This window comes from Martes martes, assembly GCF_963455335.1.
Source record: "Martes martes genome assembly, chromosome: 13".
Classification (NCBI taxonomy): domain Eukaryota; kingdom Metazoa; phylum Chordata; class Mammalia; order Carnivora; family Mustelidae; genus Martes; species Martes martes.
This window is the reverse complement of record NC_137901.1, coordinates 28,342,832-28,355,662: the sequence shown is the minus strand read 5'-3', so window position 1 is coordinate 28,355,662 and position 12,831 is coordinate 28,342,832. Positions and strand designations below refer to the sequence as shown.

The 12,831-nt window shown below is 44.8% G+C and overlaps 1 protein-coding gene across 1 annotated transcript in view; it reads left to right on the top strand.

The window, feature by feature from the left end:
* Positions 1–12,831, top strand: part of SETBP1 (SET binding protein 1) — a 339,735-nt gene that overhangs the window by 308,981 nt on the left and 17,923 nt on the right. The window contains exon 4 of the mRNA XM_080821519.1: positions 5,402–5,572. Within this exon, the coding sequence (XP_080677645.1) occupies positions 5,402–5,572 (171 nt within the window). The remainder of the gene's footprint in view (positions 1–5,401; positions 5,573–12,831) is intronic.

Below are 12,831 nucleotides of genomic sequence, written 5' to 3'. Positions count from 1 at the left end.
ATAAAAAGTAACAGCTGCCTTTGTGCTATGCCAAGGTTATTAGAATGCAATACTTAGAAAACAGGGACTTAAGTGGTTTTGACCAATGCTGTGTCCCCGGTACCAGTAAATATTCAATAAATACTTGTTGAATTAATGAAGATGATGATGCAACAAAAATAACATTTTTATTGACTTTGGCAGGGAAAAATATTTTTTCCCAAATTCTAAAGGTATTATCTAGTGCTGGATTCGCTTTCTTTCATAACATATATCCCCCTGTGTGCCATGAGTGAAGTTCATTTGCAAACAAGAAAAAAGAGCAGTGGATCAATCCAACAAGCAGTTATGAGAATGGGAATTATTTTCAAGTTTTCAAGAGTTTTGTCTTGTGCAAAATGCGTCATTTACTGGTTTACCCAAAAGGGAAAGTAAAGAACATCAAATTGAGTCAAGAGGCATGAATTTCCGTGCTACTTCTTCTGCACACGTGATGTGTGAGTTTGGGCAAATCATCTGGTCCTCTGTGGCTCAGTTTACTTATCTGTGTACTTGGAATTTCACCATCTGCCTTTTGTCATCCACAGAGATGCTGCAGGGAGCAAATAGCATAATGTATGTCAAAGCTCTTTGCAAGATTAAAAGCCACTGACTGTTCAATATAATATACCTCCCAGCGCATGCCAAGCCCTGCTTTCTGCAGCATGAAGGTGGGCAGGAGGTGACTGAGAAACCCAACCACCATTCTGGTGGTGTCAGGCTCTCTCACTATTCCAGTCTAAGCTTTGTCACCAGGAAACAAGTGCATTTGCAAATTGTATAGTTAAAAAATTAATTAAGGTGTTCCACAAGCCTATATTAATCACATAGCATTTTCTAGATCCACTGCTCTCTGCAATGGATGTTCCAGAGTGAATTACATATGATCTCTAGGTGATGATTCCATTTGCCCCTCTATTTTAAAGAAATTGTGACATGAGGACCCATCAAGGAGTCAGGATCTAGTTCTTACCACTTCTTACCAGCTGTGTGATTTTACATAAGTTACAGGACCTCTCCAAACCTCCTTTTATCTGATCTAGAAAAGGGGAGTGAATATACAGTACTCATCCTACAAAGAAGTTTGTTTGTTTGTTTTCCCCATAAAGAAAATGAGATAAAGTAGCTTTGTAAACCTAGAGCAACATACAAATTACTCTAAGGTGAGGCTGGTTTTTATTATCCAAGGTCACAGAGCTCATTAAAGGGATCCTGGGAAAGTCAGCCGCCACAGACCCTGCTTTTCCTCCATGACCCCTGTGACCTTGAACAACCTGGGGAAGAGGTAATTGAACAGCAACTACTACTTTGGAAGAAACAGAATCAAAATATTGAAGCTATTGACTCACCCTTAAGGCAGTAAACAGTGCTTTGGTCTCTGACCTTTTCGCATCCTGGGGCAGTCAATAACCCGGCCGCTGGATGCAGCGCCCGCCACCGATTCTGACTTTGGAGTACTTTAACCTTGAACTAAGCTCCAAGTAACCAAGGCAACAGGAAGTCAGCTTCTGCATCGGAGGAGTGGGAATCCATAAATCAAGTCCCTAATGCAAACACGGTGTGCAGGTAGAGGTTTGAGGGGATAAGTGGTCTACGAGAAATTACCTTTGAAAATGAGTGACTGTCCCTTGATACACTACAGCACAGTTTCAAAGACTTTTTAAAAAATCTATCAATAGAGGTCAACAGGTTATTAGCAGAATGTTTTCCTATAGGTTTAACTTTTAAACAATATTTCCTCTTGGCTCTGTTTTTTAATCATGAACAGATGTTGGATCCACATAGTTATTAGCATTGTTATTTCCTCCTTTAAAAACGTCCTGGCCTCCACATACGCCAGCCTCAGTACAGTCTGTCCTGAGCTGGGGTTCGCGGACGTTCCGAACGCAGGCACCATGTGTGTTCTCCACACAGTCTGCTGTCGGAGGTTGAGATGTGACCCCTTCCTGCATCAAAGCTGTGCTCACCTTTGTTCAGGTCCCGGCGTTAGTTGAGGTAACACATCTCAATGGTCCAAGTCAGCCCAACGCGATATCCGGGGTTCTTTCTGGTGGACGTCCAGCTTCACGCATCTCTCTCCCGCAGGGAGAGGGAAGCCGGGCCCATGCTGAGAAGAAAGGTTGCAAATGTCCCAGCCCTCTGCCGTCATCCCACATCCCTGAGAACTTGGTTCTGAGCTATTTCACGCCTGCCCGGTCATTTGGGCTCCTCTCCGTGGAGCATCAGCTGCCCCCTGGAATGAAGGGAAACGAAGACTCCCGGTGGCCAGCCTGTCCAGTGCTCTCTCCCTGGAGGGGTCACCCATCCCAGCAGCCTGAGCCTGAGCCCCTCGGGCAGACTTTGGGGATTCCAAATGCTGTTAGATTAGTCTTTGTTGAAAGCTTATCTAATATACTTGCTCATGTATGCTATTTCTGGGATTGTTTCCATAATCCTTTCAAAACCCAAAAATGTCTGAGAAAACGTCAGGGCTCCTTTTTTTCTTTTTTCCTAATTGCTTTTCAAATTCATTGGATGGCAATGAACAAACAGTACCATAATCTAGAAAATCCTAAATTATCGAGGGTTTTCAAGACAGCTTACGTAGTGACGATTTGAATTATAGAGTTTTTAAGTGTCATTTTATTACTTTTAACATAAACACTTGAGTAGCAAAGTATGCCCAATAGAGGCATGATCCAATGAACTTTAATGAAATGATGTGGACTGAGACTAATTTGGATCGTGAACATTTGCATGAAAATGGGTACAACGAAAATGACTTGAAATCAGTTTGCTCCCAAGTGAGGGTTAAATATCCTTCTGCTAATCCTGTTTTCGGCTTGTTCCCTGAGCCTGTCTTCATTTACACAAAGAATGACCTGCCCAGCCTGTGTCCACGGGTACAAAGATGACATATCGGGGTTTTTTTCCAGAGGAGCCATTATCCAGCAGAACTCTGGGACGGCTTGGACTTCCAGAGGTGTGCTGTGGAGGGCACAGCTGCCTCCGTCTAATGGGAGTGTGACCGTGGTGGCAACGAGGACTGAGCTGGGGGACTTCCCTCAGACCCGGGGCTGCTGTCCCCAGTTTGCAGTCTTAGCAGTTGGCTGTTTAAGCAGAGCATTCTACTCCAAAGCCTGTCCTCTGGTAGACTTGTAGATTTTTTTGCCCCCAAAGTCTATTTATTTTCTGAAAGGAAACAAAGTTTAATACGTTTGTGGCTTTAAAACTATTAACTAAAGAAGGCTAGGAAAAAAAAAAAAAAAAGGCGGCTAGGGAATAAAGGTAAAAACTCCCTCTTTCTCACAAACTTTCCTGCATGCTCTCCTTCCTGAGAATAACCACCGTTAACTGTTTGGATAGATCTCCTCGCCAGTGGCTCCGTATGTATGTTACATGTATTATGCGTGCGCCCAGCCCGTCCCTGACACCCCTGTGTATTTCACAAATGGGCATCCTGTCCACGTTTGCTGCTCTTCCTGGCATCCTGATGGTCATGCCTTGCAATCTTTCTGTCACAGAATTTGATGTCTGTCTACCTCTACTGTCAAAATGCTATGAAACATAAAACCTAAAGAAGGGCATTTACATTGTTATTCACAAAACGAGACGGGGAGTTTCAGAGGGTGGGATGGAGCTTAGGAGGAAGGTAGTAGTAAGTCAATGAAATTGTCAACATGACTTCCTTCCTTAGGTGCTTACAGGTGCTTCGTCCAGGTGTGGGGCTAGGGCCTGTGCGCCCTCGATGTAAATGATGCTGTGGGCAGACCAGGGCAGTGGACAGGTGTTAGAGGACAACCAGCTGGGCCAGCCTGACCCCTGGGTGCTGGATTTAGCATCTGGCTACTTGCAGACTCCTAGCCCTGACATTAGGGCTGTGTGAGTTTAGTTAGTTATCTCTGAACCTCTCAGAACTGTGGTTTCCTCGTCGGTAAAATTAAGAAACTGGTACCTTCTGTGCTATACACTTCACGGGGCTGTCACTGGCTTCCCTGAGCTGCTTTCACTGTGGCGACAACATAACATTACTCGGGCAGAGGACTGAATCACCCACGGTGGCTGGGCTGTAAAAACAAGGGTCGGGAGCGATTGGGATAAAAAGCCCCATTTGTTGTTGCTGTCAGTGGCAGGTAGCCTAGAAATGAAGAAATTCTGCATGGATGGCCATCTAACACCGATTTGGACACCCCCAGCCTCTGGATTTAGGCTTGGACGAGTTGGAGAGCCACGTTCCTGCAGCTGGGGATGCAGACGGGACCCAGAAATCCTTGCTCAGGTCAGGAGAGAGAACAGAGCCCTTGCCAGCTGCTTTCTGTTGCCCTGAGGAAGTAGCAGGCTACACGAATAATAAGATAATAAGAGTAATAGTAACAGGAAATGCTTGTCGTGGATTGTGTGCTAGGCACTGCTCTAAGCACTTTACATTAATTACCTCTGGAGTCCTCCCAGCCACCCCTGTGAGCTTATACTGTTCCACCCCATGTGTACAGCTAAGGAATCTCAAAGCTTGGGGAGGGTAACTTGCTTATGATCACACAGCTAAAAAATAAGAGAGTCTGGATTCGAATCGAGGAAGCAAGTTTCCAGAACAGCTCTGTAATTTGTTACATAGTAAATTCCCAGGCCCTTCCAGAGGCACTTTGCAAGAGGTGCTTTTCAGCATCACAAAGATAGGACCTTTGATGCTTATTAGGACCAGAGGCTGAAAAGCCCCCAGATCTACTTTCACTCGGCCACAGCCATGGCCACGGGGATACACCAGCCCCCACCACGCGTCTTCTGCTCCAGCAGACTGGATCATCGTCATCCCCCACCCAGAACTTGGTGTGTGCTCTTCTCGGCACTGAGAATGCCTGCCTTCTTCCTTGCTGCTTCAGCATAAGCTCTGGGAAGCCTTCCCTGCGTTCCCACACTAATCCCGAAATCCTTAGCGCTCTCCAGGCACCTAGCATGGGAATGGATGAAGAACACCCAAGCCCGCCCTTATGTATCACCCGATTTTTCCTTCTCCTTTAGTCTCGTGTCCCCAGCCAGGTGAGATAAGAAGCTGGAGTGGGGTTCCCTTCTCCCCTTCATGCTGCACACAACACAGCCTCTGTGAAGATGGCCTTCTTGCTCCGTAGAAGACAAAGGGTAGCCGCTGGCCTCTCCTGCTTCCCTGGGCCCATGCCCCTGCTTCCACACAGCCAAACTGGAATGTTGTCTCCACTGATCTCAGCCACAAAACCAAAACCCGTCATGCTGCTAATATTTTTTTTTCTTTAAATATTCTACCATTTCATTCTTGTTGTGACCAGAAGGAGGTGAATTAACGATGTTCTCAGCTCACTTTCAGGTTTTCTGTTGCCTGTTTTCCTGTTCCTTTCAAGTAACTGCAGGCTTCGGGATTGTTCTTTTGTAGGGATGCCAAGTCCCCACCTAAAAGTGGACCAAACGGCACCGCACAGTAAGAACGAGGGCTCCGCATCCACCATGATGACCAGGAAGAAGCCAGCGGCGGTTGACAGTGTGGCAATCCCCCCGAGCCCAGTGTTATCGCTCCTCGCTGCCTCTGCGGCCACGTCTGATGCAGGTGAACACTGCCCCGAGGCTTTGGGTTCAGCCCCATGAAGGTGGGCAAGAGAAGGCCCACGGGGAACGTGCTGTGGAATATAGGTTCTCTGCTTAGCCAACCTCCCACAGACGCCGAGCATGGTTCCGCACTGGGTTTTCAAGAGGGAGGAAAGGACGAGATCCGCTCAGGACCTGGGGGCAAAGGCCCGTGAGTAGCAACGGAATAACAGTATTAATGGCTTTTTAGCAAGCCTTAGTAATTATTAATGTCAGCATCAAGGACCTTATCTGTGTTAGTTCACAGGACTCATAAAAGAAGTCTGTGAGGTAAATACCTATGCCCTGAGTTCAGAAGAGGAAGCCAGGAGTGAAGAAACTGGCCCCAGGAGCCTGTGGACAGTCAGGATGCCAGCATAGGTCCAGTACCCGTGCTCTCGGCCACGGCATTTGATGAGTTCCCTTGCTCACTGGGGGTGGGAGGCAGTCATCAGAGCTTCTCCGAGGCCTTGGTTCATTCTACCCCACGATGTCATGAGCTCCTCAATACCCCCCCAGACTCCTCACTGGCAGCTGATAAAATAGAAACTCCTTATTCAGACATCCAGATGCTCTGCCTTCCCCTGCTCCCCACATAATCTCCCACCAGTGCCTGCACCAATCCCCACTTTGCCAAGAAGGCAGCCTTCGATTTGGCTTAACACCATTCTTTGAGGACAGCCTTCCTCAACTGCCATCTACATCCCACAGACCTTGAAAGCGCAGCCACCCCCGAATGCACACAGCACCCGGTGTCTCTACCATGCGTTTGCTACCTCCTCAGAGACTACAGAGCTGTGTTCTCTTCACTTCTGCCCCCCTCACAGTGAAATTGTACATCCCTCAGAGGTGGAATCCATGAGCTAGGTTCTTGCCATCTTCATGGCATACAGAATGAGAGCATACTGTGGAATTAATGCACTGCTAACTCTTCAGCATTACAATGTTTAGCATAAATATTGTAGTATTTAGAAATGCCTCTTATGATTAGAAGCCCAGGAAGAGACTCACTGATGCTCTCTCTAAACTCATCTTCTCAGTGAGCAGGTTGCTTTGAGCAAAGAACTCAACTTGTCTTCATCCCTACTTCCTTCATGGAAATTGCCAGTAATTAGAGAATGTGCCCTATTGAAATAACAGAAGGAAATATTCAGAGTGACATTTCCCCAATTGAGTTCTGCAAAACTTTATCTTGTGATAAAAGATACTTTCATAGTGAAGTGTGTATAGGGAATGCTGCTTTATGTAGCTTCCTTTCCATAGGGCTTTCCAGAGCCTTTAATTGACAGCGTGGTGCACTTGGCGCTCCAGGAAGGACAGACACAGAATTTTACAATCTTAGCTGACCACAGAACCCATTTTTCTGGCAGTAGCTCTTAACATCTCTTCGAAATGCCATTCTCAGCCATGTGGGGACTCTTGCTCAGGAGGAGTGGGATGGTCTCTCAAATGGGATCGTGAATCTCCCCATCATTCTCACACTAGGTGGAAAGTGTAGGTTCCTGGTGGAAATGCCAGGTAAATGATGCCTTCAGTGAGAATGGGAAGAAGTCGGCGGGAAAGTCATAGGTGGGTGAGGAAGAAGCTATCCCGAGACTTGACGAATGGGAACATCTTTGCGGGAGAGTGTGCAGGCAGAGGGAGCGATGTGGACATAGTCCTGGATGTGGGAGCTGCTGCCAAGCCTGGGACTGTGCGAAGCGATCACTTATCTGGAGTGAAGGATTGGGTTTGGAGTCGGCACTATCCACCCCGATAATTCCTTATGCAACCTTGTTGGTTAAGCTCTGGAGACCTCCCTTTATGGATTTAGAAATTAGCCTGTATATTTCTGCCTTCACTTGCCAAGCCCAGATATTTCCCAGGGGCAAAAGACAGGTGGTCCCCCATTTTCCTCTGCTCGGCTCTTTCCATTCAGAGTGAGAGAGTGGGTTCTTGGGACCCCATGCATCCACGGGCTTACCTCCTCTCTTTGCGTCCAGTCGTTTACAAATACTCCAAACAGGCATAGAAACAGGTGGGTATTAAACATTTAAACCTGCCTCTCTGGTAATCAGAGCTGAGCCAAAGCTCTCCTGTTTCAGGATTTAGGAATGGGCTGTTGATTTTTGGCTGTGCTAAAAATGAGACCCTCAGGAGAATTTCACAGATTTAGTCTGTTTCCGGGTCTCAGGCTGCTAAGCAGAACTTTGGGGAGAAAGCAAGCCAGAGAACTCCCCAGGTGCTAGAGGCCAGACCTTCCCGAGATTCCGCTCCCCACAGATAAATGGCTTCCCACAGACCTGAGAGAGTTAGGGTCACACAGCCTGGGCTCGTGTCCAACGCCCCGTTTCACACACCATGCACACATGATTGCTCCCAGGATTCGGAGATCTGCCCAAGGTCACGCAATTGGATTGGAACCCAAACTTCTTGATTTACTGCCTGATTTCCAGTGGATTCTCCCTTCTGTCTTAGGCCCAACATGAGCAAAGGCAGATTTCTTTCTCCCTAATTATGGACTCCTACTTCTTTTAGGGAATAGTGAGTGAAACTCATCATTTGCCACATTAACCACAGGCAAGCACACAGTAGAAAGTTAATAAATGGTATCTTGGTCTGATTTCATTCAGTTGTTTGCTTGTGCATTGGTCCTGTATATTTCTGATGAGACAGTTCACTTCATTTTTGTTTTCTTTAGGGTCCCTTTTTAATCTTCCACTATAAGCAAGGTAATTTAGAAGTCCTTCTGGCCTGTTTCCAGTAGGTCATCAATTTTACAGAGTGGTTTTGAAGACCCAGACAAGGGCAGAGAGGACAAAGAAAGGAAAAGAGAGTAAAACTTAGTGTCTTCGAAAGCAAAGTTAATTTAAGAAATCATGTCTTGAGATATAAAATATATATTAAAGGAATTCATATATATATAAATATATATAAATTTATAAATTTATATATTATAAATATATATCTATATTTTTATATCTATATAAATATATATATTTATATAGATATATAAGTATCTATATAAATATATATATTTATATATCTATATTTTTATATCTATATAAATATATAAATATATATTAAAGGAATTAGAAACTCTTTCCTTTTTAAAGTAATGAATACTTACGTATCTAGTAGGGCCCCTGACACGTAGTAGATGCTCAATAAGTAATCACTGAGAGAAATGAATCATGGTGAGACAGCACAGCAGCTGTGCGCTTGTAGACAGAGCCCTAGACATGGAGACAGACGTCGGAGGAAAACACACTCCATCTCGGAAGTTAACAATCAAATGGAAAACATTTGACAGACAAGTGGTGGGCTGTTGGTAAATACTTGCCAAATAATGAAACAGTATTTTTTAAACAGTATGTTTTTTTAGTATTTTTAATATTATTTACTTTCTAAAATTTTAAAAATCTTTTTAAAAATAATTTATTATTTCTGTTTTTAAACAGTATGTTTTCAAATAGGTGAAATTTGTTTAAAAAAATTCCCACTTCATTTTATAAACATTATAACATGGGAGACATGGATGTGGGTCAGAGGTTTAAAAACATGTCTTTTCTAGCTCAAGTGTGTTTTGAGGGGTAAATGGGGTGGACGGGGTGTGTGTGTGTGTGTGTGTGTGTGTGTGTTTTGTTTTAGGCAATTTTTTAGCTTCTCAGAGTCTGGGAAGCATGCTGATTATAAGGTTATTGATTTGGAGGAAGAGGCAGAAGACGAGCTACAGGAAAGGGAGGCCAGACGGAGAACATGTCAGTTTGTGAGCATGTCAGTTTGTGAGCAGCTGGGAGGGAGGGATGGCCGTGGCGGCCACTGGAGCTCAAGCAGGTCAGACTTCGTGATCAAACTGCTCAATAGCTATTGATCAGCCACGGTCCCCGGCCCCCGTGCAGGGTCGGATTCAAGGGAGCACTGCATCATCACTGTGAGTAATTAGGGCTAATGCAGTAAAGGCTTCAGTAAAGTTTGTTCAAAGTGATGCATAATTTGAAATAACTTCTCTTGCTCTGTCCCAATCGTGATTTAATAACTGTATCAGATAATCCATACCCAAATAAGTCCGCCTAGTTTTTAGGCTCTCCTACTTACTGAACTATGTATGACAGGGAGGTCATGCAACATGGAGAGAGTTGGTGATTTCACTACTGAAACGTCGCCCCACCTTTGTGTTTCTGATGAGACTACATCAGTAGATAGATGAAAAATACTGTAGGAACTCAGTAAAACGCCAAGAAAACAGAATCTCCACAGTCCTGCACCTGCAAGTCTAGTTGGAACACACAGACACACACCCCCACTATCCTTTCATCTTAAATCTCCAAGCGTTAAAAAAAGACCTGTATCAGGGTTGCTGTCACTGCTCCAATCTCAGCAGCTCAAGGCTCAAGCCCAGGAGAGAGAACAGCGGGAGGCAGGTGGACACCGTTCGTGGTTTCTGTTTCGTATAGGTGTTTTATTCTCTAAAACTATATGATCGGCCTTGTTTCAAACTACCAGAGCGTATGAGTAAGTGGAAATAATGGGTGGGAGGATGGGTAAAGTAGGGGAGGGGGAATGAAGGAGGGCACCTGCCGTGATGAGCCCTGAGTGTTGTATGGAAGTGTGGAATCCTCAATTGTACACCTGAAACTCCTATTACACTGTATGTTAACTGGGATTTAAACAAGGACTTAAAAGAATGATAATAATAAGATAGCAAAGGACAAAATAAAGGACAAAAATAAATAAATAAATTTCACAAGTATATTAAATGCTTAGACATTTTGCTTCTGAAGGCAGAAACTGGTCTGGCAAATCATTTAATAATTAACCAAACTGTCAGCGCCATGGAAACTGACATATACGTGTAATCAAGATGCAAAACCTTAAGCTTGAAAAATTACCTTCACAAATAAAAGAATACATTCTTCTATTGGAATTAAAAGGAAATCCAGTATTCTAGTAGCTGGAGTAAAATAATCATGAAAATGTCTTCTGGCCCCCAAATTCTAGCATGCCTGATTTTTCGATTAACCAACTGCCATCCATGGAGAGGGGCCCAGAATAATGAAATTATATTCAGGTGCAAAAAGCAATGAATTCTTTTGCAATAAGAATTGTAAAATTATACTTGCTTTGTGCCTGTGTGGAATCATCGTCGACACTCCCAACCAAAACAGTGTTATCACTTCCGCCAAAAGTCCGAAATAGGGCAAATAAATGCACAGGTTAGTAGGATTTGGAACATCCGAGGGCTATGAGTATACAAATTGAAGATTATAAAATAAATGCCTGCAAGGCCAGATTAAGCATTTAAAATACACAGTAGAAAACTTTCAGAAAAGACCTAGGGAACATAAAGCTTTGTTTCATTTCATTTTTGAAGATTTCATTTATGTATTAGAGAGAGAGGGAGGGAGGGAGGGAGAGCACAAGCAGGGTGAGGGGCAGGAGGATAAGCAGGCTGTCTGCTGAGCAGGAAGCCCGACGCAGGGCTTGATCCTAGGACTCCGGATCATGACCTGAGCTGAAGGCAGACGCCTAACCGACTGAACCACCCAGGCGCCCCTAAAGCTTTATTTTAAAAACGAGTTATTCACGTTGCCTGAAAAGTGCTGCATATGGACCCGTGTGGTAGCAGCGCAGAATGACTTCTGCCTAGAGAGCTCTCCCAAATGTGAGACTTACAGAAAAGGCCCCCACCCTTGGCTTTGGGCCCTGAAGGGACCCGGCAGGGTTAGAAGCTTCTGTGTTTCCCTGAAGATCCCATCACTGCAAAAGCCTTCTGAAAAGCCTCTGAAAATTCTTTTATTTTTGCCCCAAAGGAGGAAATAAGCTCCTTTCTGATTTCATACGGACATCCTAGAGCAGCTGAGCTGTCCCCATGGCCACAGGTATAAACATCCCAGAGAAGCACTAAACACTGCAGAATGTAGCCCTGCCTTCTGCTCCAGCCACATCTCCCTAGAAATGCTAACCAGCGCAAAAAAAAAAAAAAAAAACACCTAAAAACTCTTGTCAAGTGTTCATTCAACTCTTGAACAAGGAAACCAGCTTGGTGAGAAAACTGATCCAAAGAAGAATTAGAGGGGCAGGACATTATAGGAATGTAAGCAATGGGGAAAGAACATCAGATGAGATTTCTCAGTTAATGTCCTAATGGGCAATAAAACCATAAGCTCCAGGCTTATCTTTTCTACCAGTCAAAAATCATTTGCATATTTTCGGAGCAAAAATCTTCAAGTTAACGTATTACGTGGCAGAGTCTGGGCCCGTAATCAGCACTGGGTAGCAAATCCAACAAAGTTGCATTTCCCTAGCTAATTAATCATGGGTCAGCCCTGTAAAACAATGACTCTAGGAATCTGAAAGGACATGCATCCTTGCACTGGCCTCGTTTCTAAGTTTCACCCCATGTTCCTTCACCCCACACACGGGCTCCCCTGCTCTACTTGAATGCACGTGTTCTTGCTTCAGATCGACTACACTGAGATCTCAGTGCTGCACTTAGCAGCTGGCAGATCTCGGTCCTCAGGGCTCACATCTGTAAAATGGGGGGAAGCATACTACCTCAGGTAGAGCATCAGGGTGAGGAATAAATGAGATAGTCCTTGTGAAAATCTTAGCAGAGTGCCTGGCGCATACCAAGAGGTTAGCAAATGAATGCTGTTGAAGCCGCTGCTGTGTTTGCTGTCGCTATTGCCATCATCTGTATTCCATGCCGGAATGTTCCTCTCTCCCTCACCCACCCTTCAAGCCACGTAGACAGCTAATTCATGATCATTCTTCAAGACTCGGCAGGGTGGGGGCGCCTGGGTGGCTCAGTGGGTTAAGCCTCTGCCTTCAGCTCAGGTCATGATCTCAGGGTCTTGGGATCGAGCCCCACATCGGGCTCTCTGCTCAGCGGGGAGCCTGCTTCCCCCTCTCTCTCTGCCTGCCTCTCTGCCTACTTGTGATCTTTGCCTGTCAAATAAATAAATAATAAAAAATAAAAAATTTTTAAAAAGACTCGGCAGGGTGCCTTCAACTCTAAGAAGCCTTCCCTCCTAGCCACTTGGAGAACTACCTGCAGCCAGGTTAGGTGCCACATCGTCTATCCTCCAGGGCTCCCTATTTTAAGCCCTTTGATGACTGATCTCTACACTGAATATGGTATCTGTGCTCATGCCTCTGTCCTACACTGGACTGTCCCCTGCCCTATTGTCAGATCTTATTCAACTTTAAAATCCCAGTACCTGGCACCGAGGTAGGCAAACAATAGATAATCAATGAATA